Raw genomic sequence first — 25,871 nt, 5'->3', positions numbered from 1 at the left:
CCTGGTGTGCAAGACATGGCCGCCAAGACCCAAGGTATTAACCTCGGTGAATCTGTCCTGGAAGGGACCGGGGCTGCTGCTGGTGCTGCTTTAGTACAGAGAAAAAGAACAAAAGACTGGGCCTTCTCTTGCTCACGGGCACGGGGGCGGAGAATTCATCCCTTGTCCTGGCCTGTAAGAACCCCTGGTCATGATGAGCTCCTGGCTCCTTGGCAGAGCACCCCTGGCTGCCGACGCCTTCTGGTAACAAATCCTGGGGTGAGGTGAGCCGATCCAGCGTCTCTTGTTGACGAGTCCGGTCGTCCATTGCGGACTTAGACCACCGGCCGCCCGTCGTCCATGCGCGCACGCAAACATCCGCGAACGGGCGCCATGTTGGCTCCTTTGCCCGTGTGTAATTGACACAAGATAGAACTGCCATTGAGTTGTTAGGTAACAGAACGACACCGATTGCTGTCACACATATCCCGTCCGTGGCCTCAGGTTCCCTTCCCTTCCTCAACAGGAGTCTTGACCCGGTTGGTGGCTGGCAAGGCGGCGTGCAGGTCTGTCATGCATACTCGTACTGTGGGAGGGTGTGCGTGCGTGCGTGAGTGTGTGTGTGCGCGTCGAGGGCTCGTTTTGCTCCTTCGGGAGATATTGGGGGATAGAGGGAGGGACGGGATGACGGATGATGGACGGCCAGCCATGTGTCTGCCAGTTCTGCAAAGAAATAACGTCCCGTCACTAACAACCGTCATCAAATAACCCGCCGCCGTTCAAGATGCATCGCCCTGCTCCCTTCGCCTAGCCTCCCTTATTAGTGCCAGATAGGGTGTCTATATGACTACCTAACTGTAATTGGGTTCGGCTGCCTGCTTCCCGAGGTCAGAGCCGAATATCAACGTTAGCTTCGACCCTACCGTCGCCCTTCTCACCGAGCCCGAAACGGGGCGGCGGAGGGCGGCGAACGACAACAACCTCGTGCGGTTCCCGTTTTGAGTGGTTTTCTCTCTGGATGCTTGGTTCTTCCTTGGACGTTGGGATGGAGATGGGCTGGAGACGGCCAGCTCCTTCAATGGAGGCGCACCTATGGAACATGCGGGCGTGGGGCACAGGCGTGGAGGTATGGAGACACTTGGGGGAGCTAAGCTAGAACGCGCAGTAGGGGTGGTGGTAGGTGCGTCGAGAAGGGCCCTCTGACGGCCTTTGGCCTTGGTAGCTCAATGCTTAGCCGCGGATAAGTTCTCGAGGCTGATGGCACATGAATCTGTCTTGGTTTCGGGAGCGGAGGCTGATGTCGACGTATGGGGTATTTCGCTGGGATCTGTCTTCATGTCAATGGGCCCGAGCATCGTGTCTAAGATGAGAGTGGGGGCCAGGGGAGTCATGATGGTGTCTGAATTCCTCATGCATTGTGGTAACCAGGGTCCAGCTCAAGACATCTGGGGATGTCACCACCATCGAGCCAGCCAGGTGATCTCTTGCCAGCAGCCATCCTAGGGCGTTCTAGAGCCAGGCACCGAGGCATTGGGGACAAGGTGAGGACGGGGTGAGAGATGAAGGTCGATGTTGGGTGGCAACGGTAAATGGACGGGTGGGTGAAGTAAAAATAGCGCGGATGCGGGCAGAGGACAGGAACGATAATGACGGCAGAAGTTCTGTCTCTAGGTTGTCGGTCGACACAGATTCAGAGGCGCACTCATGCAAGCACATCCCGCTTCGGCCTATCGGAGCTGCAGGCGCCGGTGAGGCTGGCCGCAGAGCACCGGCCGGTGAAGGCACCCGGTCACAGCTATCTCTCGCTGTGGGTGTCAAGAGCTCGACAAAGACAAAGAGGTGACAAGAGCATCATGAGAGCAACGGCGATTTCGGAGCTTTAACGATTGATGACTGAACGGCATGGATCCATGACCCGAGAGTTTGAAAAGGCGGAAAGGGAGCAGATAGGACAGCACATCTTCGCTTGCGGAACAAGAGAGATAATAACAACGTGATGAATAGAGCCGTGTCCGCTGCGAGCCTGTGACGTTGAGTGAGATTTGGGGCTTGAGAGTCTGTGCTCGGTCTTGCACCTCCGGGCAACATAGAGCGACCTGGGCGAGATGCCAGACAGCTGCCCTGTACGGAACGTAGACGGGCCCCTTGCACAGATCCCCTTGGGGGAGCATCAAGTGCCATGGGCAGGCCATGCGGCGAGCAGGGACCAGGCCTCGGTCAACCCGTGGTGCTGGTCACACACAGACTGCCCTACCTCACATTCATCTCATCCATGACAGAACAGACAGGCTTCAAGGCACAGGTACATATGTACTTACATTGCAGAATCTGGAGTACAGCAGGCGTGCAACGGGGAGACGGATGTCGACCGGGCAAAGTGCAATTGTTCATGGCTTCCTCCCCAGGCCTGTTTGCTGACAAGCCGGGGTGCTCTGTAGCCGAAAGGTTTCTCAAGATGAGCCTCCAACGGCAGGCATATCACGACCTTTCGGAGGAATTATGTGGCTCGGCCAGACCGGTACGGTATTCGATAGTCGAAGGAGGGTTGTATTCGGTCGGGAGTGAAAGATGGAATCCCGTGCCGGGTCATGGCAACCCCTACCGAGATCCTGGCCTTGGAAGAGCCCCCGATATCGCCTCGCCTGACTGCTTTACCTGGGCTGCTGCTGTGTGCCAATGGCTGCTGTCCGGTTGATATCGACATATCTGGAGTTGGGCTTGGAACCGCTTCTTGGAGACCCCTCAGTGAGATATGGATCCCGTCTCGGAGGAGGTCCGTTGACGATTGACTGCAAGTCAAAGTGGGACGGGTTGAGACGAACAAGCGGTGCAAGTCTAAGAGAGAGAAAAAAGAAAGCAAACCCGAGGAAAGTCCATGGAGACAGTTCAAGTGATGTGCAGAGCTGGAGCTGGAGCCAGAGGAACACCATCAGCGGCAGGTTTGGTAGGTGCGTTGCAGAGCTAAAGTAGAAAGATTAAGCCCACCTGCCCACATTCTGGAGTTGAGGATTGCCGCCAGAGCCGCCATCGCGGCGCCACCTGGTGTGACCCTTGCGGGAAGCGTATTGGACTGAAAAGGTCCTAGCCTTGAGACGCGAGACTGGATGTTCCTTTTCAAAGGGAAGAGAAAAAAAACAAAGACCAGGTTCTGCGACTGATGTCTCTGGCTGAATGGATGCCCCAATGTGCAGGTGCAGGCGCAGGCCGTTGGTGCGGTACAGCCCGCCCGTAGGTACAGTACAGAGGTACATCAAGAGGCGCTGTCGCTGAGAAATCTCACTGTGGTACGTACTGTACTCGGCCGGGATGCTGTAGCCGGGTCTAGCCTAAATCGTCTCACCTTGGAGGACCCCCATTTTGCATCCCCATCTTTCCATTCATCCATTCATCCATCCCAGGACTTCGGCGGTCTCTTGTCGGTATTTCCTGGCCCGTCGCCCTGGGTCTGAGCCTTTCCGAGCCAATCGTCTCTCTGTGAACTTACCACCTGGGCAGATGCCATCACCGACTGATACGGAATACCACTCTCCTGGACATCCAATCTTGGGACCAAACACGGTACGGTCAACTTGGCATCTCCCGTCGGTATTCCTCCTCCCCGGCACCGTGAGCCCGGCCGGACAGCCTTGACCTCGACTGACCTTGAGCCCACCTGAGAGTCCAGTGACCACTACAGCCAGCAGCCCAGGCCACACTCAGGTCCCCCCGCCGTGGCTCGTTTCTACCCCAAAGTTGATTTGATTCCCGGGCCGGTCCCTTATTCTCGGCTGCAAGTACCACCTCCATACAATTGCCGTGTGCTGATACTTGGGCCTAGGCCTCCGGGGAAGTCCACTTCCCCCTCTGCTCTGACACTGTCACCGCATGCACTGGGCTCCTCTCTGCCGCCCAGTGCCCAGGTTCCGCCCACCCCCTTCCCACTCGCTCGCCCTACTCCTCCCCCTAGGTATTCCCATCCCACGCCCTTCCACCTCCGTTATCACACGCCACTCCCAACTGCTAGGTCGTCTTCGCGAAGACGGAACTCTCTCGGTCTCTTTCCATGAACCTCTCTCTTCCTTCTCTTTACCAACCCATTTCCTCGGCCAACTCAGCGGACTGACCTCGAGCTGCTTTCCTCTCACCGTTGCTCTCCTCACTCACCTTGACGAGTTGTCGACGTCTACCTGCAACAGAGAAGTCTGCATATCTATCCAACCCGAGTAAGCTGCCAGTTATACAACCACACAGAGCCCGGCCCTCTCGTATATACGACTACCATCTCCGCCCGCTCGCTGTCTTGACCCGACTCCGGGGCTCCCTCCAATTACTACGCACCTAGCACGCCCGAAAACCGAATCCGCGCGCCTCTTCTGCGACCGACCCGGGGACGGAATTGTCATCCACCTCCTCCACTGAGTCGCCATCGTGCGTTGCGCGCCCACCCGAGGAGGCTGCAATTTGTTCGCCTTGTTTGCTTGAGCTGCCCGCCCCCGGCTTTGCCATTACCGTTCCAATTACCAATTCTACTGCTGCCCTGGGCTACGTTGCGTTCAATTGAACTGCCCGCCGCCCGACAAGCCCCATTTACACTGCGTCTCCATTCCTGTCCTCACTCAGGTTGTTCTGCCTTGCCGTCACAAGTCATCCAGCCTACCTGACCTGCCTTACCTATCCACCAATAAGCCCCTCTTTGTTTAACCTCGACGCTCACCACCCGCTCTATCCTCTTCTTTCATACTACCTCGCATCGGAGACGGGTCCCTATATCCTGCAGAACAGTGCAGCAATACCCTGTCCCGCCTGCGATCCTCTTTACTCGACTTGGACGCGCCTCTTGGTGGGGTCAAATCTATTTCAACGCACACTTCAACGCATCGCTCACGGCCTACCTGCGCCGTACGCTTGCGCCTGCGCCTACACAATTCGCACACCCGCGCGCAACAAACCTAACGGCTACGACCTATCACGGCTTCGGCTTTAGCCAATTCATCGATTGGCACGGTATTTTGACGCCTGCGAGCCGCCTCCCGCCCGCTCGACTCTTCTTCCTCCCCTCAGCATCTTCCCCTCCGAGATAATGGGCGTTTGATTTCTCAACGCGCCTGTCCTATCTCCCTGCACTGTTAGCCATGAACACCGTCGCCCATAGCCTGGCCGAGGCTCCTCTCCCAGCTTCCGCTGTCGCGCCCATCAACCAACACCAGCACCAGCAACCGCAGCCTCCGCCATCACCGTCGCCCTCGCAGCCGACCTCCGTCTCCGAGACCGCTCCAACTCCCGTGCTGCCGCCTATCTCCTCGCCGTCTGCTCCTCCCGTTTCGCTGCCTGCTGCTCTCGCCGCCGCCGCCGCCGCTTCTGCACCCTCTCACTGCCTCCCGCAAAACCCCGATGAGCTTCCCCCGCTCCGCCAGCCGTCGCCCACCTCGCCGGCGCATTATACGTTTGAGCAGCATCAGCAGCAGCACTCTCACCACCACCTCCACCCAGTCACTCCGCCTCTGAGAAAGGACACATGCTCCTCCATCTCGACGCAGGCCACTACCGCTACCTTGGCCTCCACGGAGACCAACAACACATCGTACAGTGCCGACACCTCTCCTAACCTGCACCAGTCTATTTTCTCTGTAAAGGATGGCTCCGACGTCTCTAACAACCGCCGCACGAGCAGGAGACGGACCGGGCCCCTTTCCCAGCAGTCTAGAGAGCGCGCCGCACTCATCAGGAAGCTCGGTGCTTGCAATGATTGCCGGAGGCGCAGAGTTGCTGTAAGTCATTGCCTGCCCTGCAAGATGCGCACTTGCGCTTGACCGAACCCTTGTTATTATCTCTCCCGTGTCAATTGTCGACTTACATGCCAACACTGGCTTCCTCTTAATATAGTGCCACCCCAGTCACCACAACATGACATGGGAGGACGTAGTCTCCAAGTTTCATCGATCCCACAGCCCGACTATCCAGGACATCGCGCCCTCCCTCGCCGCTGCTGGCCGGCCATTGAGCCCCGCCCCCGCCGTCGCCAACGTCCAGTCCCTGTTCGCCCACGACCCTCAAGAGATGGATATTGATTCGAACCCTCCCTCTTCTCATCAACCCGGCCGGCCTCCGTTGAGCGATGCTAGAATCCGCACTCCGCTGCCATCGGGTCCTCGCCTCGAGAAGTCGTTGTCGTTGCCAGGTATTGAGAGCTTTAAGAACGACCTTCAGACTAACGTGGGGCGCATGCTCTCCACCCCAAGCCGAGACCGGTACACCTCGGTCCAGGTCCTGTTTCTGTTCTGGCAGGACGATGAGGACGTGTCTACGATTCACTCGGCTGTTCGGGAGCTTGGTGAGGTCTTTGACAAGTACTACCATTATGGCTTCCAGGTTCAGACAATACCCTCGTCGTCTGACGGCTGCAAGAGCTCCTGGAGGTGGCTTTCGCGACAGCTCAACGAGTTTGCCGAGGACCGTGATGAACGCGATGTCCTGAAGATTGTCTATTATGCCGGACATACATATCTAGACGGCAATCGCGAGATGGTCTTGGCGAGGTAAGGATATCACATGTGATCCTTTCAACTTGGTGCTAACATGAGTGTAGTTCGAGAGACCCAGAACGGGCTTCGACAATCCGATGGGGTGGAATTCAGCAGACCCTAGAGGAGGCTCGAGCCGATACTCTCATCATCATGGATGCGGCGTACTATCCATCATCCCGTATGGTTCGACAGCAAGGCGTCCTGGAGCTGCTGGCAGCGTCGGTGTCGGAGGAGCACTTCTATGGCCTCGATCGGTGCGCCTTCACACGAGCTCTGGCTGAGCAACTTCGAGTCAGGGCAGCACGGTTGAGCCCCCTTTCGGCCGCTGAGCTGCACGCAAACCTGTTCTCCCACTATGCCAAGATGGTACAGGACAAGAACCCAGAGCAAGAGGTGGTAACTAGCTTCCCCTCGCCGCTGCACATGATGATGTCGGGTAACTCGAGACTTCCGTCAATCTTCTTGTCGCCGGTATACCAAAACAGCCCGATGCGCAGCAGTTTCTCGTCGTACGAGAACAGTCCGCAATTGCATCTGTCGATTCGTCTGGACGACGACAATGTCAACCTCGAGAGCTGGAACGAGTGGCTGCGGCTGATGCCCGAGGGAATTAAGGACATCAAGGTTGAAGGCCCTTTTCGAGCTACCTTTAGATGAGTAGCTGAGGGTTCTGGGATGGTACCCTTCACATACGTTCAACGGCTCAAACCATACCATCAGTCAGCTACTGGTGCTCCTCTAGAAATAGAGGCGGCCGAATCCTCTAGAAACAGAGGATTGCTGTTTGGTTTACCCTGAAAATGGGAAGAAGCCTCGACCACGATGTCGGATGCTGTTGATGACCTGCTCCAGGACACTATGAACGGTGGTCCTGGGGACGGCTCTCTCAAAGACTTTGCAGCAAGCACGCACTCCCCTCTTGTTACGCTCGCATTGTTTTTTACCACACTATGATTTGATCTGCAACATGTAATGACGAGTCCATGAAATGAAAGCGCATGGAGTCTGATGGACCGGGCAAAAAGCAAAAGGGAGGGTGACGGACCCGGCAGGATATGGAACTGTGCCGGGGTTATTTGACGGACCGGACCAGGCCGAACAACGGACGGCCGGACGGAAAGACAGAGGGATTGGCGAAAAGGCGAAAAGAGGGCCGAAAGGCAGGACAATGAAGAACATGGCTTGGGTTTGTTGGGTTTGGTTTGATTTGGTTGGGTTATAATGGCATATAGGCATACATAGCATCTCTGATTGTTTGTGTTCGGTTATCAAAAAGTTTCACTCCACCTCTCTGGACCTTGACATGGATGGACTCGGGCACGGACGGACAGCCTCGCCTGTCCTCGGGCACCTGCAGGGAATGACGAGGGCCAGCCCGACATGTGAAAAGGGCGGGCTGGGCTAGATGAAGGTCCAATGATGACGAAATAGTCAACGATTCGCAATGCCAGCCATCCTTTGCACAGGGTTGTTGTTGAGGAGGAGGAGAAGGAGAGGAGCAGACCGGGGCTATGAGTCGGGTGATGTAGCGGTGCTAGCTAGATGTGACTGTTCATGGAGCGGGACCGTGGGGGATTGTCCAAGGATTCTTTCGGGGCAAGGCTGCGAGGTGGTAATTCGGTTATCGTATGTTTGCAATCGAGGGTCGAGGAGGGGTTTGAGAGTGTTTGATAGAAGCTGGGAGAAGCTGGTGGTTCCCCTCCATCATGACTCTTACCCTGCCATGGGTGGTGGTGTCGAGAAAGCTCTGCTGTCTACGCGGCAGACGGTGACATGTCGAGCAACCAAAACCCCCCACAAGGGACCGCAACAGATGCATTGATATGGACAAGTCGAACATTTCAGACCCAAAAGGGCCAAACTAAGGCCGTGAATCCCGCTTGGCATTCAATGTTGCCTTACCGAGCACGGCCCAGCCATTCATTTTATCACCGAGGTGACCGCCCGAGAAATTTATCACCCAAGGAGAGGCCTGATACGATTTTTGGACGGGACCTGGGCTAGCTAGCCGCCATTGATCCATCCATATCCAGGCCAAGGCCAGCACAGCAGGCGGGCAGCCCACCACCCGACCTCATACCTGACCTAACGCTACCTACCCGCCGCCGCCTCCACTGCACCACCAACCACAAGGTACCTAAAGCTACGCAGCCGCCCTCCATCCCATTGAGTGAAAAAAAAAAAAGAAAGGCTTCCCGTCTGCAGCCCAACCTACCTACCTCTCACCTCTTGCAAATTCCTAAGCCTCTCATAGCTTTTTCCTCTTCCTCTCTTCTTTCCTTTCGTATTCATTCTCCTCCCCTCATCATCATACCCCCAGGACCCATAATCAAAATCTGATCGACATGGGCGGTGTCATATCTTCTTTCTCAGGCAGTAGCGGTGAAGACTCCATCGCCGCGCGACAGGCGCTCGAGAAGAAGCTCGCCGACCGGGAAGAGACCATCTCGGTCCTCGAGGAGGACCTCAGCAAGAAGGAGAGGGAGTGCACAACAGTTTCTCAGGATGTCGACGACCTGAGGAAAAAGATCAAGGAGCTCGAGGCTCAGTCCTCGTCGGCTCTCGACGAGACCCACGCTCGCATCGCCATCCTGCAGGACGAGCTCAAGAAGGGCGGTGACACATCTTCCGAGCAGCTTCGCAGCACCAAGGAAGCCGCCTCCCAGAGCGCCCAGGAGCTCGACGCCGCCAAGGCCGAGCTGGTTGCCCTCGAGGACAAGTTCAAGACTCTGGAGCAGGAGAAGCAGTCCATCGTCGACCAGCTCGCCGCTCTCAAGGCCGAGCTCGCCGAGGTCAAGGAGGCCCGCGAGGCCCTCGAGTCTGCCCTCAACAAGGAGATTGCCACCCTCAAGGCTCAGATCACCGAGGCTGAGGAGAAGAACCAGACCCTGCAGCAGGCCCACAGCAAGCTCGAGGGTGACCTCACCGCCGCCTCCAGCGCTGCCGACGAGGGCAAGAAGGCCCTGACAGGCACCGAGGAAAAGTACATCACTCTTCAACAGACTCACGACAAGCTCGAGACCGACCTGGCTGCCGCTGTCTCCGCTCTGGATGAGCAGAAGAAGGCCTTGGCCGGATCCGAGGAGAAGTACGCCACCCTTCAGCAGTCTCTGGACAAGCTCAAGGAGGAGTCCGACGCTCAGCTTTCCTCCGCCAAGACCGACCTGGCTCAGGCTGAGGAGAAGACTGCTGCCCTTCAGCAAACACACGACAAGCTCAAGACGGATTCCGAGAGTGAGCTCTCATCACTCAAGGCCCAGCTGGCTGAGCTTGCCGAGCTCCAGACCAAGCACGCCGCCCTCGAGCAGACTAACCAGACCCTGGAGAAGGAGCTGGCTGAACTCAAGGAGAAGGTTGCTTCCCTGGAGAAGAACAACGAGGCACTTAAGAGTGACTCCTCTGCCGGGCTGGTGGCTGCCCAGAAGGAGGCTTCCGAGTGGCAGGAGAAGCACAGTGCCCTGCAGACCACCCACGACGGTCTCTCCAGCGACCTTGAGGCCGTCAAGAAGCAGCTCGCTGACTCCGAGGAGACCCAGAAGAAGTCCAGCGAGGAGCAAGCCGCTCAATTGGAGGCCGCCAAGAAGGAGACCGCCGAGGTTCAGGCCAAGCTCACCGCCACGACTGAGGAGCATGCCGCTCTCGAGAAGAAGCTCGAGGAGCAGGAGGCTAAGCTGAACGATGTCGAGAAGCAAGCGGAGGAGGCCAAGACCAATGCTACAAAGGTTGAGGAGGACCTCAAGGCCTCCCAGGCGGTAAGCAATCTCTCTTGACAACTTCACTCACAGAAGCTAATGCGTAAATAGGAGAAGGAAGCCCTCCAGGCCAAGATTGCTGGCCTCGAGTCTGACTCTCAAAACTCCAAGGAGGCCGAGTCCGGTCTGAAGACCAAGCTTGAGGAGGCCGAGGCCAAGGTTACCAGCCTTGAGGCTGATGCCACCAAGGCCAAGGAGACTGAATCTGAGCTCAAGGCCCAGGTCGAGGCAGCCCAAGCCAAGGTCACCAGCCTCGAGGCTGAGGTCCAACAAGCCAAGGATGCCGAGGCCGCCTTGAAGACCAAGGTCGAGGAAGCTGAGGCCAAGGCCGCCAGCCTCGAGTCGGAGCTGCAGAAGGCCAAGGACGCCGAAGCTGAGCTCAAGACCAAGGTTGAGGAGGCCGAGGCCAAGATCGCCACTCTGGAAGCGGATGCGCAAAAGTCGGCCGACGCCGAGTCCGGCTTGAAGACGAAGCTCGAGGAGGCCCAGGCCACCGAGGCTGATCTGAAGAGCAAGCTTGAGGAGGCTCAGGCTGGTCAGACCAGCGCGCAGACTGAGAAGGAGGAGGCTCTCGAGAAGGTCAAGGCTGCCGAAGCTGAGAAGACCGCTGCCGTCGAGAAGGCCGAAGCCGCGGAGAAGGAGAAGGCTGATGCTATCGCCAAGGTTGAGGCTTCTGAAAAGGAGGCTTCTGAGGCCACCGGCAAGGTCGAGGCCGCTGAGAAGCAGGCTTCTGACGCTGCCGAGAAGGTTGAAGCCGCCGAGAAGGAGAAGACCGAGGCTGCTGCTAAGGCTGAGGCTTCTGCTAAGGAGGCTGCTGATGCCGTCGCCAAGGCTGAGGCTGCCGAGAAGGAGAAGGCTGATGCCATTGCCAAGGTAGAGGCGGCTGAGAAGCAGGCCTCCGAGGCGACGGAGAAGGCTGAAGCTCTGGAGAAGGAGAAGGCCGACGCTCTCGCCAAGGCTGAGGCTTCCGACAAGGAGGCTGCTGAAGCGGCGGAGAAGGTCAAGGCTCTGGAGGCTGAGAAGACCTCTGCGGCGGAGAAGGCCACTGCCCTCGAGAAGGAAAAGACTAATGCCGAGGAGAAGACCAAGGCTGCTCAGTCTGCCTTCTCCAACGCCCTTGACAAGGTCAAGACCATCCAGGCTGAGAAGAAGGAGGCCGTGGAGAAGAGCGAGGCGTCCGAGAAGGCGACTGCCGAGGCTCTCGAGAAGATCAAGGCATTGGAGGCGGAGCTCAAGGAGCTCAAGGAGAAGCAGACCAACGGAACGGCCGAGGCATGAACCAAGGCTACGTGACGTTGGTGATGTGAAGTGATGGATGGACGAGATGCCCCCTGACGAATCTCTTGGTGAAGAAGAGAAGAAAAAGTTTATATGATCGATGTATGACGCTGGATGAACTGAAATGTCTGTCTAATTCATATCACGGGAAACGAAGGAGTGGACACATGCGTCTTTGATGAACTCGATACCCTTACATTAGTTTTTAGAGCGTAATTTAGATGAGCGTCTATGCCACTCTTTTACCTGCCATCTTTGTCTCTATACTGTCCCTGTCTCTATACTGTGACTGAGCTGAGTTGCCATTGGTGAAGCCATCACGGTTTGAGTATATACTGTACTCAATATATAAGACTGGTATTATCACTAGACAGTTGAAGGGTCCAGAATAGGCAATGGCCGAGACTCGAGATGGTGATGCTAGGGATCAATTAATTGGCTGCTTACGGTTTCATGCTCGCTAAGCCACCTCATCGCATCCTTCCTCGTGTTCTAGGCAAGCCTGAGCAGGGATCACATCACAGCCATCTTTTCAGCTCGGGGCTTCAACATGATCTCATGTCGTCGACCAACTCATCTAGTCCTTGATAATTCCTTTCCAAGTCGAGAGAGAGCAGGTTGACGATATCCTTCCAACTTTAGAGACTCTCGTGTCATCGCGACCATGTCCTCGCTACGGACTTTAGGCGCCATCCTCTACCTCGCCGTCTTCGCGGCCGGAGCAAACCCCTCTTTCAACCTCGCCGACGGCCTCGTCGACGGACAAACTGGCGACGACGCATGCCGCGATGCCTTCAGCGCCGAAGTCGCGTGCGGGCCAGAATTGAACAAGTTCATAAAAACCGGCTCCATGTACCGTGAGGGAAGCCGTCTCCCCACCGATGACGACCTGGACCCATTCTGCACCGACTCATGTTATGTGAGCCTGCTCGAGTATCGGCAGTCCGTGGGGAGCAACTGCGGGGATGCCGTGTACAAGGAGCCTGGCGTTGGGCGGCCTTGGAAGCCGCATCATCGCGCCGAGTTGGCTCTCTTTGCGTACAACCGCAGATGTCTCAAGAACCCGTCAGTTGAACGCTCGTTCATTTACATCATCCCATTCCTGACTAACCGTCTTCTAGTGATGGCCAATACTGCAGCGTCTTGGGGGAGAAGGGCCTCCCCCGCGTCTTGACCGACCTGCGATGCGACGGGTGCTGGTCCAGGAGGCTCCATCTCGAGGCTACATGCCCCCTCAACCCAAGAGCCTCAGAAAGGGCTACTCAACTTTACGCTTTTCAACGTTCATACTGCCCACCCGAAGGAAACTCGTTTAGGTCCGTCCCTCCTCTCTGATGTTGGACGAAAACACTAACAAGAAACAGGGTGACCGACTGCTGGCGCGGAGGAGGGGACTGTACATGCAAGAAGCTCATTCACGCCAAACCAGAAGACACCTGGCTCAGCCTTTCCCTGGAGCACGGCGTCACGACGCGCGACCTGAGCAGGAACAACGGCCTCGACTTTGTCCCCGGGAACCTCTACCGCTTCGGCCTGCTCTGCATCCCCAGCCCGTGTCGCCTCCACGCCATCGAAGTGGGTGACACGTGCGACTCGATCGCCGCCGCCGCGGGCATTGAGAGGGGCGAGCTGGTGGACTGGAACCCTTATATAGAGTCTAGGTGCGACAACCTCTCTTTCAGGGCGGGGGAGACGATTTGTGTGTCGGAGCGGTATGTTGAGGGTAGGTTTGATGAGGAGGCGAGGAGGAAGAAGGGTGCTCACGGTGACTCTCCATTTGATGTTGATCCAGATCAGGATGTCTTGGTGCCGGATGACCTGTGATTGCAACAGACCGGAAGATGTGGATTATTGGGTATATCTTGCTGCTGGCCAGGAAGCGAAAGGAGTTGCGTGGTTGCTCAGAGGCCGAGATGGAAGTTCTCTATGACACCATCCGTTGTCGGTCAGTTCCTTGAAACACTGGAGCTGAGATATTCTCCCGAGGAGGCGACAAAGGAGCCATTGGCTCTTCTTAGGCAGTCACTATACTTGTATCATATATAGCCTTATTTTATCAATTATCAAATGAGAAACGCCGTGCGAGACATCCACCATGCCGATATATCCAAATCCATCGAGCTCCGCACCTTGTCCAACACACCGTCAAGGGACTCAAAAGCTAAACCCCCATCAAGGCTGTCGATCATAACACCATGAATCTTCTCAGATTCTCGACGAGTACCTTGAAAGCAAGAACGTGTCAAGTCTACAGGCTCAGGATGTTCCCCACTTCGTCGTACGGGCTATGCAATACTGACTGACACTGACGATGTATGCTCGTTCACGCACAACACTACGCAGGTCCTCGAGTGAGACAGTTCTTCCGTGCTACAGCCACACATCAATCTATCCGATCACCATCTCTTGGTGTTGTGTCGTCATGGCAGAATTCGCAAGACGGGTTCCGAGGAAGATCTGCCATGTTTCTAGTGCTTTGTCAAGTATCAACCATGACGCTTCAGGAGAAGGAGAGGTATATAGAAGAGTACCTCTCCCCTATCCCCTCTTATCGAGTTACTTTCAATGACATGCTCACACAATGACCGTCACCGACACGACTATGAAGCTGCCCACCGTGGTGCTAGACACTACGCTGACGGATTTATACCGTCAGTCTGGGAGCCCCTTTGCCGACAAGCGTATCGGCCAAGTCCTGGGTACCTTTAGCGCTACTCTAACACTCGGTCCTAAGGTGCCTCCCAACCGCAAATACATCTATCAAGATAGCCCCTTCACTAGCAGCCATGATATTACTCCCGCCGACGACGCTATAACGACCATCAAGTATCTCTCCCTCCTAAACCAGCGAGATGCTTTCATGTGTGGCACGTCACCTGCCATGTTTTTCCACATGGGCTCCTCATCACAGCGCAAGAGACATGACCAGAAGCAAGTTGTCAAGACGCTAGCCACACTGTCGGATGCACAGCGACCTCCCCTCGTCTTCTGCGACGGACCCGAGTACATCCCCATCAAGGAGGCAAACATCGATGTTGTAGCCTGCAAGGCTATTAGTGACTACCTTGAGGGGTACGAAAACGTCGTACCCCTCGAGACACATTGGTTCCTCAACACGAAGCGCGCCCTCGCCGAGTCTGGCCTCCCGACGCCCAAGAGCGTGGCTGTCACTGTCGAGGGCTTCCCCATAATCGCCGAGTCATGCTGTGCGCTCTGCATCGAGAACTGTCTGGATGGCTTCGTCATACCCAGGGATTGCGTGGGAGCCCGTGGGACTTGGTTGAGGGAGCAGAGTTTGAGGTTGTACCAGGCCATCGAGTCGTACCCGCTGCCGTTCGTGCTCAAGAACCAGATGACGTTTGGAGGAGCGGGTACGTTCATCGTGAGGACCGAAAAAGATCGTCAAGGGATCATCAACGACCTCGGAAAAGGCTTTCTTAGTCGTCTGCTCTCGTCCGTCAACGAGACCAACTCGCACCTCGAGCCAGCGACCCTCCTCTTCTCGGACCTTATCCAAGACCCAATCGGCGACTACGGCATAACCTTTTTCGTCAACGAAAAAGGACGACGGCCCATCTTTCTCGGTGTCTCGGAGCAGATCATCGAGGGTGACACGGCATGGGTCGGCAGCATTATAGACTACCGCCAGCAGAACGAGCTCCGTCTCAAGTTCTCCTCGCTGGTGGCCCAGATCTCGGAATGGCTGCAGTCGTACGGCTACGTCGGGCCTGCGGGCGCAGACGTGCTCGAGGATGCCGATGGGAGTCTCTATGTTGTTGACCTCAATGTGCGGACTACAGGGTCGTGTTCTCTGCCGCTGTTGAGGACGCACTTTACGAGCAGAGGCCTCGATTGTGCTTCGTCATTCGCCGTTGACGTGGAGAAGCGTAGGGATGAGTTTATTAACATGTTTTCGAGTGAGTTCCAGGAAGGTCGTATGTGTATCCTGAGCTGGTACGAAGATGAGTCAGGATGCAGCCTAGGTCACTTGGTAGTAGGCGCACAGGACGAGGTGAGCTTAAAAGAGCTCACAGATCGAGTGAAGGAGACATGCGGGCATGTGATATTCTAAGCAACGACATGGGGAATTCCAACAATGGCTTTGCAGTTTGCGGTAATGGCAAGTTTGACGATAGTGGAGAGGAGGTTGGTAATGCTGACAAGGGTCACGGTTAAACTGCCGAAAGCGTGGAGGTGTGAGGAGGGGAAACTTTAGTTGGAGGCGGCCGACCCTTGGGGTCTAAGCTAATCAAGCATAACTTGGTCTGAACCCAATTGGCCGTCATTATTTGTGTGACGGATTGAGCATCTTGGAGTCGATGGATGTGCTTGGGATGTGAGAATGAGAGTGAGCTGTGAAACCCCCATATACAAACCGTAGCTACACAAGACATCATCACCATCACCAACCACTAAACTAGACGGATCCAATCTGCATGTGTAATCCCCTGCATGGGTTGGTAATGGCCCTGTCAGCCACATCAACCACCTAAACTAAACTCCCCTAGTCTCAGCTGAACAAAGACACAAGGTTAAAAAAGGTAAAATGCAAGACAAGCAAGCTCCAATGAGAAGCCCGTAGCACAAAAAGCTCCCCTCTTCCTCCTCACCTTGCCTCTCCCTTTGCATCATCATAATTGCTTCAAGATGAATTGCAACGAGCTTCAGGGTCACGCCAAAGCTGATTGCTTCGTCGTCAAGAGGCCTAGGGCGCTGCAATGGTTCTACAAGGGAGAGCTGCAAAAGACATCTGAGGAGGAGCGTCAGGCGGGGCGCTTTGAGCTCTTCCTCGATCTGCTCTGTGAGTATCACCAACCTTGACTTTCAACAACAAAGACTAATTCACCGCAGACGTCGCCATCGTCGCCAACTTTAGCGATGAGCTGGCAGAGCATCCAGACGGCGCTCACCTCGCCAAGTACATCCTCATCTTCGCCCCGGCCTGGCACATCTGGGCCGATCTCCGCGAGATCATGAACTCATACTACACCGACGACCTTCTGCAGCGCCTCGTCATCCTCTGGGTAATGGCCCTCCTGGTCCTCTACGCCAACAACGCCAATTTCGCCGACGAGGACATCTCGGCCATGCGCACCACCGCAGGCGCCTACCTCGTCGCTCGCTTCACCACCCTGAGCGTCTTCGTCCTCACTTCGATTGCTGCCTATCAGCACCGTACCCAGGCTCGCATCATGGCTGGGTTCATGTTTGTCGGTTTGCTCATCACCATTCCTCTATTCTTTGAGAGCATCAGCATCCGCGCCAAGGCTGCTGTTGTTGCCGTGTCCATCTTTTACCAGGAGGCGACTTGGGCCCTCACATTGAGTCCTTGGATCAAGCGCAAGCTGAAGCTGACCTACAGCACCGCCGTCGATATTGCCCACGAAATCGATCGCATGGGCGCCTTTTTCATTATTATTCTCGGAGAGTTTGTGTACAGCATCATCGTGGGTAACAAGACGGGTATTGGCTTGACATCGGGCTATGCCAAGGCCGTTTGCACTTTGGTCATTGCCTTTGTGCTCAACTGGATCTATTCGAGCGGCGACGGCAGCATTCAGGCGACCCACCCAATCCGACGATCCGCTTGGACGGCTTTTGGCTTTTTCCTCCTTCACTTGCCGCTCGCAGCTTCGTTCCTCATCGGAGGTCACGTTGCGGCAGCGAGCACCGGGGTGGAGGAGTTTGAAGATGGACAGCGCTGGCTTCTTGGAGGAGGACTGGGAGTCGGCATGTTTTGCCTGTGGGTGTACGGGATGCTATATCGAGTCGAAGGAGAGTGTGAGCTCTTCCTAACCCAGGTTCCGCGTATCGGCATGAGATTGGTTGTGGCCATCATCCTCATCGTCTTGCCCGAGTCGCACGATCATCTCAACGCCGAGGACTTTATGTTTGTCATCATGGCTTTGTTCGGCTTCTTATTGATCTGGGAGACCATTGGAGGATTGTCCAAAACGTCCAAGCTCTTTGAGCCTTGGAATGAGAGGTTCCCGCCGCAAGAGGAGGAGGACACAGAGAGCTTGGCGAACTAGAGGTAGAAAAGACAAGACGGGATTGTTAATGAGCGGGGAGATACGTACAGGGTTTGTCAGTAGATGCGGTCTTGGCCTTTTGAGAATAAAGTATGCATAAAATAACGCGAACACGAGATATACCTAGGTAGTTGAATCAAGCAATTGAGAGTTCGGTCATGGCCCAATGAGAGTCTGGCGTATTCTGCACTGGGGTACAGACTCGCATTTGACGTTGGCAGTCATGAGGATGCACTGCCACGATAAGTAACTACCTCGAGACCTTATGCTCGAGCTGAAGGCTGATGGAAGCTTCCACGAAAGAGGCCGAGGCATCGATCGCTGAACGTCATCGCCACTAGTCGTCATCTGTGGCGCATGCTTTGTATCGAGCATCATTCCAAATTGCTAGCGGAGAGAAATTCGATGGCTGTGAAGAAGAGTGATTCCAAAAGTCAAGTTTGTGAGGCAGCCCAATGTTGTACTGTGGTAGACGGCTAAAGCCAAGAGAAAGAGGGCAGTGTTTGCGAAGAGCCTGGGCCTCAAGGTATTCACCCAGATGACCTTATCATAAATCATGTACCTTTGGACCCATTTACATGCAGTCACCATGCGAAATGCGCAGAACAAGTACATGCAGGGACGACAGCTTGGCATCAACTGACCAATGTCTCTACCGCTGAATGAATAAAGATAACTCTACTGCTCATGGTCTCACAAAAAGGGGCTTTGGACTCTTCTCGTCCCTTTCAATAGAGGGACCCATGCAAACCTTGGGCACTGTAGATGCCGGAGACCCGAAAGGAGGCTGTGCGACTTTCCCTAACTGCAGCCCGATGTTCTCGAACCAATGGCGTCACCTGCGCCGCTCGCGTTGCGTGCGCTGGGGGCGATCGGGCAGGTCGGGGTCCGGGTGGTGACAGCCCCTCCTTCCCCCCCATCGCATCGTCTTTCGAGGTGGCGCGGGGTGGGTATCAGGAAGGCGCGAAGCTGTAGCAAGAAAGGTCACAGGTGGTAGCGGTAGTGGCAGTGGCAGGTGCCATCACGCCAAGGGGAAACGCTGACGACGAAAGAGGAGAGGACAGCACGGGAGGGAGGCAATCGCTTTAAAAGGCCCGCGGAGCCAGCGGTCCCTTTAGGTTCCTTCCTTGCACGAACGATTCCGTGATTCAGTTTGATTCATAGATTGTCAAACAATACTTTTCCCTCATTCACCTTCATCCTAGGGGTACCTATTACTTCTCGTACCTACCTACATCATCGACTCTCCCTCATCCGCGACTTCAATCGCCGCGAGTATCCATCTCCAAAGTCTCTCTTCGCATCATCTCTTCCATGGACGACTTTGCTCCTCCAACTGGCCCGCCCCCGCCCAAGGCCCCCGAGGTCCCTGCCGGATGGGCCGTGCGATGGAACGACCAGTACAAGGAATGGTGAGTTCTCAACCTGCATCCTTCGCCGCGCATCCATGTCCTGACTTGCGTCTCCTACAGGTTCTACGTCAACATCTACACCAAAAAGTCCCAATGGGACAAGCCCACTGCTCCCGTCTTCCCCGTCGGTGAGGATGCGCCCGAGGGCCCTCCTCCCGGATACCAGCCCGGCGACGGCCCTGTACCGACAGACACAAAAAAGAACCCCTATGACGACCAGCGCAACCAGACAGTTGGCGGTCCCTCTTCTACCGAGGAAGATGACGCTAAGCTTGCAGCCAGACTCCAGGCTGAGGAGGATGCGCGCGCTCGTGGTGGCCCCGGTGGCCCTGACGTCCCTGCTGGATATGGCGGCTCAAATAGCCCTTTCCCTCAGAGCAACAGCCCTTATCCTCAGCAGTCTGGCAGCCCCTACCCTGCAGAACTCCCCCCGAGGGAGAGGAGTAAGAGCGGTGGTGGCTTCCTAGGTAAACTACTGGGCAAGGGCAAGCAGATGGCCGGAGGCCATCAAAGCGGTTCTCCTGTTGGCGGCTATGGAGGCGGCTACCAGCAACAGCAGTATTACGGCCAACAACCCCAAGGATATCCTGGACAGGGTCCTCCCATGGGCTACGGTGCTCAACCCCATTACGGCCAACAAGGCTACGGCGCACCTGGTGGATATGGCGGTTATGGTGGTGCTCCTGGCTACGGTGGTGGCTACGGCGGTGGTTACGGAGGTGGTCACGGCGGCGGCTTTGGCGGCCAGAGTGGTGGTCGCAAGCCAGGAGGTGGTGGTATGGGAATGCTTGGTGGTGCTGCTCTCGGTGCCGGTGCCGGTATTCTGGGTGGTGCCCTGATTGCGGATGCCATCAACGACAATGAACAAGACGCATACCAGGAAGGTTTCGGTAAGTCATGACATCAAGTCTTGCATACTCATGACAGAGCTAACTCGAGAATAGAAGATGGAGCCGACTATGGTGATGACGGTGGTGACTTTGGTGACTAAGGCAACAGCTGAGATGTTCTCATCCGGTCACCCTCATGCGATTTACTTATGAACATGGTTCACTGGAGTCTCGGATTGGCGGTTGGCTGGGTTTTTTACTTCATGAATGCACGATGGGTAGGAGGGATTTGGGTATTGGATTGAGCATATGACTGAACCACACCAAAGGGTTTGGCTAGAATTCCAGAAGAATTGGCCTCTATTGGGCAGAGCCCTTGACTCAAGTAGAATGGCCAAATTGATTAATGGTATCCATTGTCAAGGGCATTCAACGCCCGTTGTTTCATAATCTCTCTATCATATCATATGCTGTAAGCCTCTCGACAACGCCACCTCTTGGCTTATATCTTGGTGATCAGGTTACAATTCCGATTTTGTATGTGCATTACCGTCTCACGCCCTGGTTCTTTGAAGAGCCACCGCCATTGTTGCCGCTGTTTCCGCCATCCTTCTTGTTGGAGCCGGCGAGATAGGCAGCCATATCAAAGTTGGTGAGAGGGTTCTCGCCCGAAGCCTGTGCATTCATGACGGCGTTCATGGGGCTGTTCTTCTGCTGAGCTTCAAACTCGGCGCGCAGCTCGGGATCCACTGATTATCTGGTTAGCTTTTGATCAAGTGTTGAGGTAGTGAAGGGGCCACGTACTGCTATCCATGAGTTTGGGCATGCCGACCAGCAGAACCAAACTGACAAGAGCCATGAGAATCATGGGGTTCTTGAGAATAGAAAAGACGGAGACTAGAGTCACAAGGTCAGCATCTTTTTCAGACCGCGAGCAGCCGGCTATCCATCACTCACACTGCGGCCTCTCCATAAAGTAGTTCTTGGAGCCAATCGCCCTAACCTCGAAACCCCTCCCCTTGCTCCCCTCCTTCACGGGGACAACCTCGCCCTTGTTTCCCCAGTCATTTCCACGGAAAGTCTCCCACGCCTGGACGACGTCGTGCTCGGCGCCCTCGACGACCTGGATGTCGATGCGCAGCGGGTGAAACGCGTCGGTCGGGGCGTGGATATCAGCGAGGTACGATCCGGGAGTGACGTTTCGGAAGACAAAGGTGTTGGCTGAAGATAGCGGCGCAGAGTAGTGCACGCCGGAGGAGGAGAGCGTCGCGTGGGTGGACGGTGGGAGGGTGAAGGGGTTCGGCTTCGCGGGGAGGTACAGCGTCAGAGGATCGGAGGCGAGAGCGAAAGAGAAGAAGGCGCTGAGGAGAGCGCCGGTTTCGGGGACCGTGAGACGCATCTTGAAGGGAGGGATTGGCGATGAGGTTTTATGGGTTTGAGGTTGAGGATTGGTGGTGATGTGTGGAGGTTGGACAGAGTGACGTTTGTGGTGCTGAGAGTTGTTGCTAGAGACCAAGTGGGCCAATCATATTGAGTCTAGGTGGATGTGGCTTGGAGCTCCTGTCAGCCTCAATTCAAGCACGCAACGTTATGGCGTCAACTTTTTCATCCCATCTTTACATTTCAGTCACTCAATTGGTTTATACATCATGTAATTGATAAAAAGATGACGCTTTCTTCATTCAACTATCTTCATTGGGTATTTCATCAAAATCATCCCGTCGCTCTTTATCCAAACAACAAACCCTACTCTATCTGACCCTTCTACTCTAAGGAGCAGTGGGGGCCTCGGCCTCCTTGCCCTCAGGAACAACAACCTTTTGCTGCTCGCCCTTGGTGGTGGCGTCGGCGGCAGCCTTGAAGGATTGCTCAAAGTCGGCAATAATGTCGTCAATGTGCTCGATGCCGACCGAGATTCGGATCAGATCCTATAAGACAACTAATTAGCAAGGAACAAGCGAAGATAGACCAGGGATGCTTACCTCGGTGACACCAGAGCTGAGCTTCTCCTCATCAGAGAGCTGCTCGTGTGTGGTGCTCCAGGGGTGGATGGCAAGGGTCTTGGCATCACCGACGTTGGCGAGGTTGGAGATGAGCTTGAAGCCGTCGACAACCTCGCTGCCAGCACCGCCGCCCTTGACGCCGAAGCTGAGGACACCACCGAAGCCTCGCTTGAGGTACTTCTTGGCCGTCTCGTGGTAGGGGTGGCTCTCGAGTCCGGGGTACGAGACCCAGCTGACGTAGGGGCTGGCCTCGAGGTACTTTGCGAGGGCCAGGGCGTTCTGGGCGTGGCGCTCGGCGCGCAGGCTCAGGGTCTCAGTGCCGAGGAGGAGCTGCTGAGCAGCAAAGGGGTTGAGGGTAGCACCGAGGTCACGGAGGATCTCAACTCGGGCGCGGATGATGAAGGCGGCGGCGCCGAAAGTCTCGTAGAACTTGAGGCCGTGGTAGCCGGCAGAGGGCTCGTGGAACTGGGGGAAGCGGTCGGCGTGCTTGAGCCAGTCAAACTTGCCAGAGTCGACGACGATACCGCCGATGGTGGTGCCGTGGCCGCCGATCCACTTGGTGGCAGAGTGGACGACAATATCGGCGCCGTGGTCGATGGGGCGGATGTAGTAACCACCAGCACCGAAGGTGTTGTCAACCTGAGGAATAGGTGAGCCAATGGCAAGTAAGTAACTCGGGGGTTCAACTTACAACAACGGGGACACCCTTCTCGTGGGCAACCTTGGCAATAGCCTCCAGGTCAGGAACGTTGTACTTGGGGTTACCAATGCTCTCGAGGTAGACAGCCTTTGTCTTGTCATCGATAGCAGCAGCAATGTCCTCGGGCTTGTCGCCGTTGACAAACTTGGTCTCGATGCCCAGACGGGGGAGGAAGACCTTGAGCTGGTTGTAGGTGCCGCCGTAGAGGTTGGAGGTGGAGACGATGTTGTCGCCGGCGTGGGCCAGAGTGTTGATGGCGATGAACTGGGCGGCCTGGCCGGAGGAGGCGGCGAGGGCAGCGGCGCCGCCCTCGAGAGCGGCTATTCTCTTTTCAAAGACATCGACCGTGGGCTGTTGTGCTTGTTAGCCAATAGCTTGTATAGTGAAGCCGAGGTAACTCACGTTCATGATACGGCTGTAGATGTTGCCAAACTCCTTGAGGCCGAAAAGCCTCGCGCCGTGAGCCGAGTCATCAAAGACGTAGCTCTATTCGAAGCCATTGTCAGTACCAGTTACCGAGCTAAGAGCTTTGGATGCCGACGACCCGAAAGCTGTATGAATCGGGGAGGTGGGTCATTTGTGGGGGAGGCACAAAAGCAATAACAGACGTACAGTCGTGGCGTATATGGGTACGGCTCGAGAGTGGGTAGTAGGATCGGGCTCAGCGCTAAAGGAGAGATGTTAGCTGAAGCTATTCAAGATGGTTATTGTAGAAATCAAGTTGCGTGTAGGTGGTGAAAAATGGTGGGATGTAAATACCCCGCCATCAGGGTGAGGTCGAGTTGGGAACGTACCCCGCGTGGAGCTGCAGCGTCTCAAAGTTCTTGCTCAAGTCGGACATGGTGAGGGAGGAGGAATGTGTGTAAGAGAGAAGAACAACAAGAAATGGGAATAGTTGACAAGTCTAGAAAAGTCTAAACAAGAAGAGGGGACAAGAGAGAAGGAGGGAAAGGGAAGAGGTTCAGCTTTGCAGATCGTGTCATTGCTCTTTATACTTTGCTCAACACCCCCTCAGAAGAAAGTCCCCTTGCGTGGAACAAGCAAGTTATGCGCTCAACAATGGTCTTGCATCCAGCTCAACCACCAAGCCCAGTTCTGTCCCCCTCGTAGACCCCTACTTGCCCCCGTTCCCCCTACCTCGGACAAGCAGAATTGACAACAGACAAGACAATCCCACGACCTCTCGCGGTGTCACCATCCAATCCAAGCCCCTTCGGGCATGGCCTGTGGGGAAGGTCTCGGAGCACGCCATCGACGACAAGTCCCATCGCGTCGATTCTGGCACCAGCTCGAGGTCGCCTCATTCGCTGTGCCCCCCGCGAACAACTGCCCATGAGCTCTCATGGCTTCATTTTCACTGTCCGGTTGCCGGAGCCATGGTGCAATTCCGACGGCCGGACCGAGGGCCGTTTACTTGCTGCGCCGTGTGCTTGGCTACTTGAGTTTAATCGGACATCTTACGTTTCAATAATATTGACACTTCTTGTGCTTCCGTTGTCGGGCATGTGGCATGTGGGCTTTCAACTCCATCATGTCGATCCAAGTGCGGGGCAAGTGACAAGTTGGCCGAGGGAACATTGAAAGTTGAAGAACGAGGGGCACAGAAGCGGGATGGCAAGCTCCCAAAGCGGCAACTCGAGGGTTGCATTCTACAAGGAAATCAAGAGGTACAGATACGATACTCTCACTCAGTGCACGTACATGGCTCGTCCAATATCTCGGTATGGAATGGATCATGATGGATGGATGGATGGGCAAATAAACCTCCCCCATGGCACAACGACATCATCCCCAGCTCTTACATCGACCTGCAGCATTACCCAATGCCACCGCAGGATGGTGCAATTGGCTTCCATGCTGCCATCCCGCTCTTGTCCCCCACCATCAACAGACAGAGAACTCGTTCCAAGACATTGAGGCGTCGACACCGTGAACCGGAGCCGTCGGGGACACCACCCTGGGCGACAACACGACTAAGCCCAATAGGCTGTGAGTTCTTAAATTGAGAACCTCCCTCGTACGACTCTGAACCCTCGTCCTCTTTCGATTCTGGCATACGCACGAGCCTCACCTCACCTCACCCCCGGGCGCTCCTCGGTCTGGAACTCGACATGATGTATGTGTCGTGATTGCGATAATTCGACAATAATCCAAGGTCCATTGAAAACGAGACAGCCCGGCTGCTCTTCAGCTCCCAAAAAGGTTGCCAGCTTCCTCTCTCGGACGATTCTAGCTATTCAGCCATGCTACGAGCTACCAAAAAACGCCTGGTGCCGCCACCACCGCCCCCTCCATGAGGGAGAAAAAAAACAAGAACTCCAGAAGGTATTGTCCTTGCCGATACACCTTTAACAATTTGGAGAGGCCATACCGGAATGGCGCCGTCTATCTCCTTGCAAACCAATCAATGCCTGAACGCCTGTCATGAATCCCATCTTCCGTCCTTTACGCATTTCCCATGCTGTATCGAAAGCATCCGAGGCTGAGTGACCGGCTGGCATTCAGCTGAACTGCCGAGGTCGGACATCGCTCCACGTCTTAGATGTTGTAATTTGGCCCTAACTTTGATATTTTAGGCCTCTTCAAACTTGTCCCATTTCCCGGCTGTTGTCGGCGTACTTGGGTTGCTCAAAGCCCCTTTTAAACATGTCCTTAGCCATGAGGATTGTCGTGGCGATCCACGTCGTGAACTGGCCCGCGGCAACCACTGCGTCGGCCCGGCCGGAAGAGCAGACGGCTCCCTCGCAAAAGATCAGCGACCCGATGTAGATGGCGATCGCAATGAAACCAGCAAAGTATAAAGCGGCGTTGACGGATTCGACCCCGATGGCGACGTATTGTTGTGAGAAGCGAGGTGCGAAACGAGGCACCAGTTCCAGGTACACGAGCGAGAATACCGAGAGAATCGATGATACGAGGAGGTAGTTGAAGGGCGATGGTATGGACTTCTTGTTGCTCATAAACCAGTTGATAACTGCACACGGAATAGGTTAGTCACACCAGATCTCGCTCGATAAGGGCCCATCGAGTCTTGACGCCAAGAACTCAGCTCGGCCCAGCTCTTGGTCAAAAACGCCGTGGTCTCAAATGAGGCCATTTGACTCTCTCAACGCACCATAGCTGCTCAGACTGATGCTGGCTAAAGACAAGGCCAGCTGCAAAACCCGCAGAGATGTGAGGACGACTCGACCCATGATGAAATAAACTCTCGGCAGCGCAGGGGCGGGATGGCCGAGACGAGGCGAGGACTAATAAGACACGTGAGGGATTCTGTCCAAGAAAGAAAAGAAAAAAAAAGATGGACAAGTTTTCGACAAGAATATCGAACAGACTTTCGCCCAGAAGGAGGGAGAAGGTCCCAAGAACGACGGCAACGTGGGAA

The 25,871-nt window shown here is 55.4% G+C and overlaps 9 protein-coding genes across 9 annotated transcripts; 6 read left to right on the top strand and 3 right to left on the bottom strand.

The window, feature by feature from the left end:
• Positions 1-5,090: 5,090 nt before the first annotated feature.
• LRP88_07779 (uncharacterized protein) lies at positions 5,091-7,139 on the top strand (the record flags this gene model as incomplete). The annotated part of the gene is made up of 3 exons (XM_083244296.1): positions 5,091-5,726; positions 5,842-6,494; positions 6,545-7,139. The coding sequence occupies 3 exons, from the start codon at positions 5,091-5,093 to the stop codon at positions 7,137-7,139; spliced, it is 1,884 nt and encodes a 627-aa protein (XP_083098790.1).
• A 1,688-nt stretch (positions 7,140-8,827) lies between these two features.
• On the top strand, positions 8,828-11,512 carry LRP88_07778 (uncharacterized protein; the record flags this gene model as incomplete). Its single annotated transcript, XM_083244295.1, has 2 exons — positions 8,828-10,234; positions 10,286-11,512. The coding sequence occupies 2 exons, from the start codon at positions 8,828-8,830 to the stop codon at positions 11,510-11,512; spliced, it is 2,634 nt and encodes an 877-aa protein (XP_083098789.1).
• Positions 11,513-12,176: 664 nt separating this feature from the next.
• On the top strand, positions 12,177-13,336 carry LRP88_07777 (LysM peptidoglycan-binding domain-containing protein; the record flags this gene model as incomplete). Its single annotated transcript, XM_083244294.1, has 3 exons — positions 12,177-12,577; positions 12,634-12,828; positions 12,877-13,336. The coding sequence occupies 3 exons, from the start codon at positions 12,177-12,179 to the stop codon at positions 13,334-13,336; spliced, it is 1,056 nt and encodes a 351-aa protein (XP_083098788.1).
• A 757-nt stretch (positions 13,337-14,093) lies between these two features.
• LRP88_07776 (uncharacterized protein) lies at positions 14,094-15,688 on the top strand (the record flags this gene model as incomplete). Its single annotated transcript, XM_083244293.1, has 2 exons — positions 14,094-15,447; positions 15,621-15,688. The coding sequence occupies 2 exons, from the start codon at positions 14,094-14,096 to the stop codon at positions 15,686-15,688; spliced, it is 1,422 nt and encodes a 473-aa protein (XP_083098787.1).
• A 471-nt stretch (positions 15,689-16,159) lies between these two features.
• On the top strand, positions 16,160-17,544 carry LRP88_07775 (bacterial low temperature requirement A protein-domain-containing protein; the record flags this gene model as incomplete). Its single annotated transcript, XM_083244292.1, has 2 exons — positions 16,160-16,313; positions 16,364-17,544. 2 exons carry the CDS (start codon positions 16,160-16,162, stop codon positions 17,542-17,544), a joined length of 1,335 nt encoding a protein of 444 aa, XP_083098786.1.
• Positions 17,545-18,858: 1,314 nt separating this feature from the next.
• LRP88_07774 (WW domain-containing protein) lies at positions 18,859-19,947 on the top strand (the record flags this gene model as incomplete). The annotated part of the gene is made up of 3 exons (XM_083244291.1): positions 18,859-18,956; positions 19,017-19,846; positions 19,901-19,947. The coding sequence occupies 3 exons, from the start codon at positions 18,859-18,861 to the stop codon at positions 19,945-19,947; spliced, it is 975 nt and encodes a 324-aa protein (XP_083098785.1).
• A 385-nt stretch (positions 19,948-20,332) lies between these two features.
• LRP88_07773 (uncharacterized protein) lies at positions 20,333-21,185 on the bottom strand (the record flags this gene model as incomplete). Its single annotated transcript, XM_083244290.1, has 3 exons — positions 20,333-20,535; positions 20,591-20,683; positions 20,744-21,185. The coding sequence occupies 3 exons, from the start codon at positions 21,183-21,185 to the stop codon at positions 20,333-20,335; spliced, it is 738 nt and encodes a 245-aa protein (XP_083098784.1).
• A 370-nt stretch (positions 21,186-21,555) lies between these two features.
• Positions 21,556-23,330, bottom strand: LRP88_07772 (bifunctional cysteine synthase/O-acetylhomoserine aminocarboxypropyltransferase MET17; the record flags this gene model as incomplete). Its single annotated transcript, XM_083244289.1, has 6 exons — positions 21,556-21,714; positions 21,769-22,428; positions 22,481-22,840; positions 22,892-22,975; positions 23,102-23,156; positions 23,284-23,330. 6 exons carry the CDS (start codon positions 23,328-23,330, stop codon positions 21,556-21,558), a joined length of 1,365 nt encoding a protein of 454 aa, XP_083098783.1.
• Positions 23,331-25,071: 1,741 nt separating this feature from the next.
• On the bottom strand, positions 25,072-25,683 carry LRP88_07771 (MARVEL domain-containing protein; the record flags this gene model as incomplete). The annotated part of the gene is made up of 2 exons (XM_083244288.1): positions 25,072-25,463; positions 25,605-25,683. 2 exons carry the CDS (start codon positions 25,681-25,683, stop codon positions 25,072-25,074), a joined length of 471 nt encoding a protein of 156 aa, XP_083098782.1.
• Between the last annotated feature and the right edge of the window lie 188 nt (positions 25,684-25,871).

This window comes from Fusarium phalaenopsidis (genome assembly GCF_050370095.1).
Source record: "Fusarium phalaenopsidis strain FUZ10S chromosome Unknown contig_32302, whole genome shotgun sequence".
NCBI classification, from domain to species: Eukaryota; Fungi; Ascomycota; class Sordariomycetes; order Hypocreales; family Nectriaceae; genus Fusarium; species Fusarium phalaenopsidis.
This window is presented reverse-complemented; position numbering and strand designations above follow the sequence as displayed.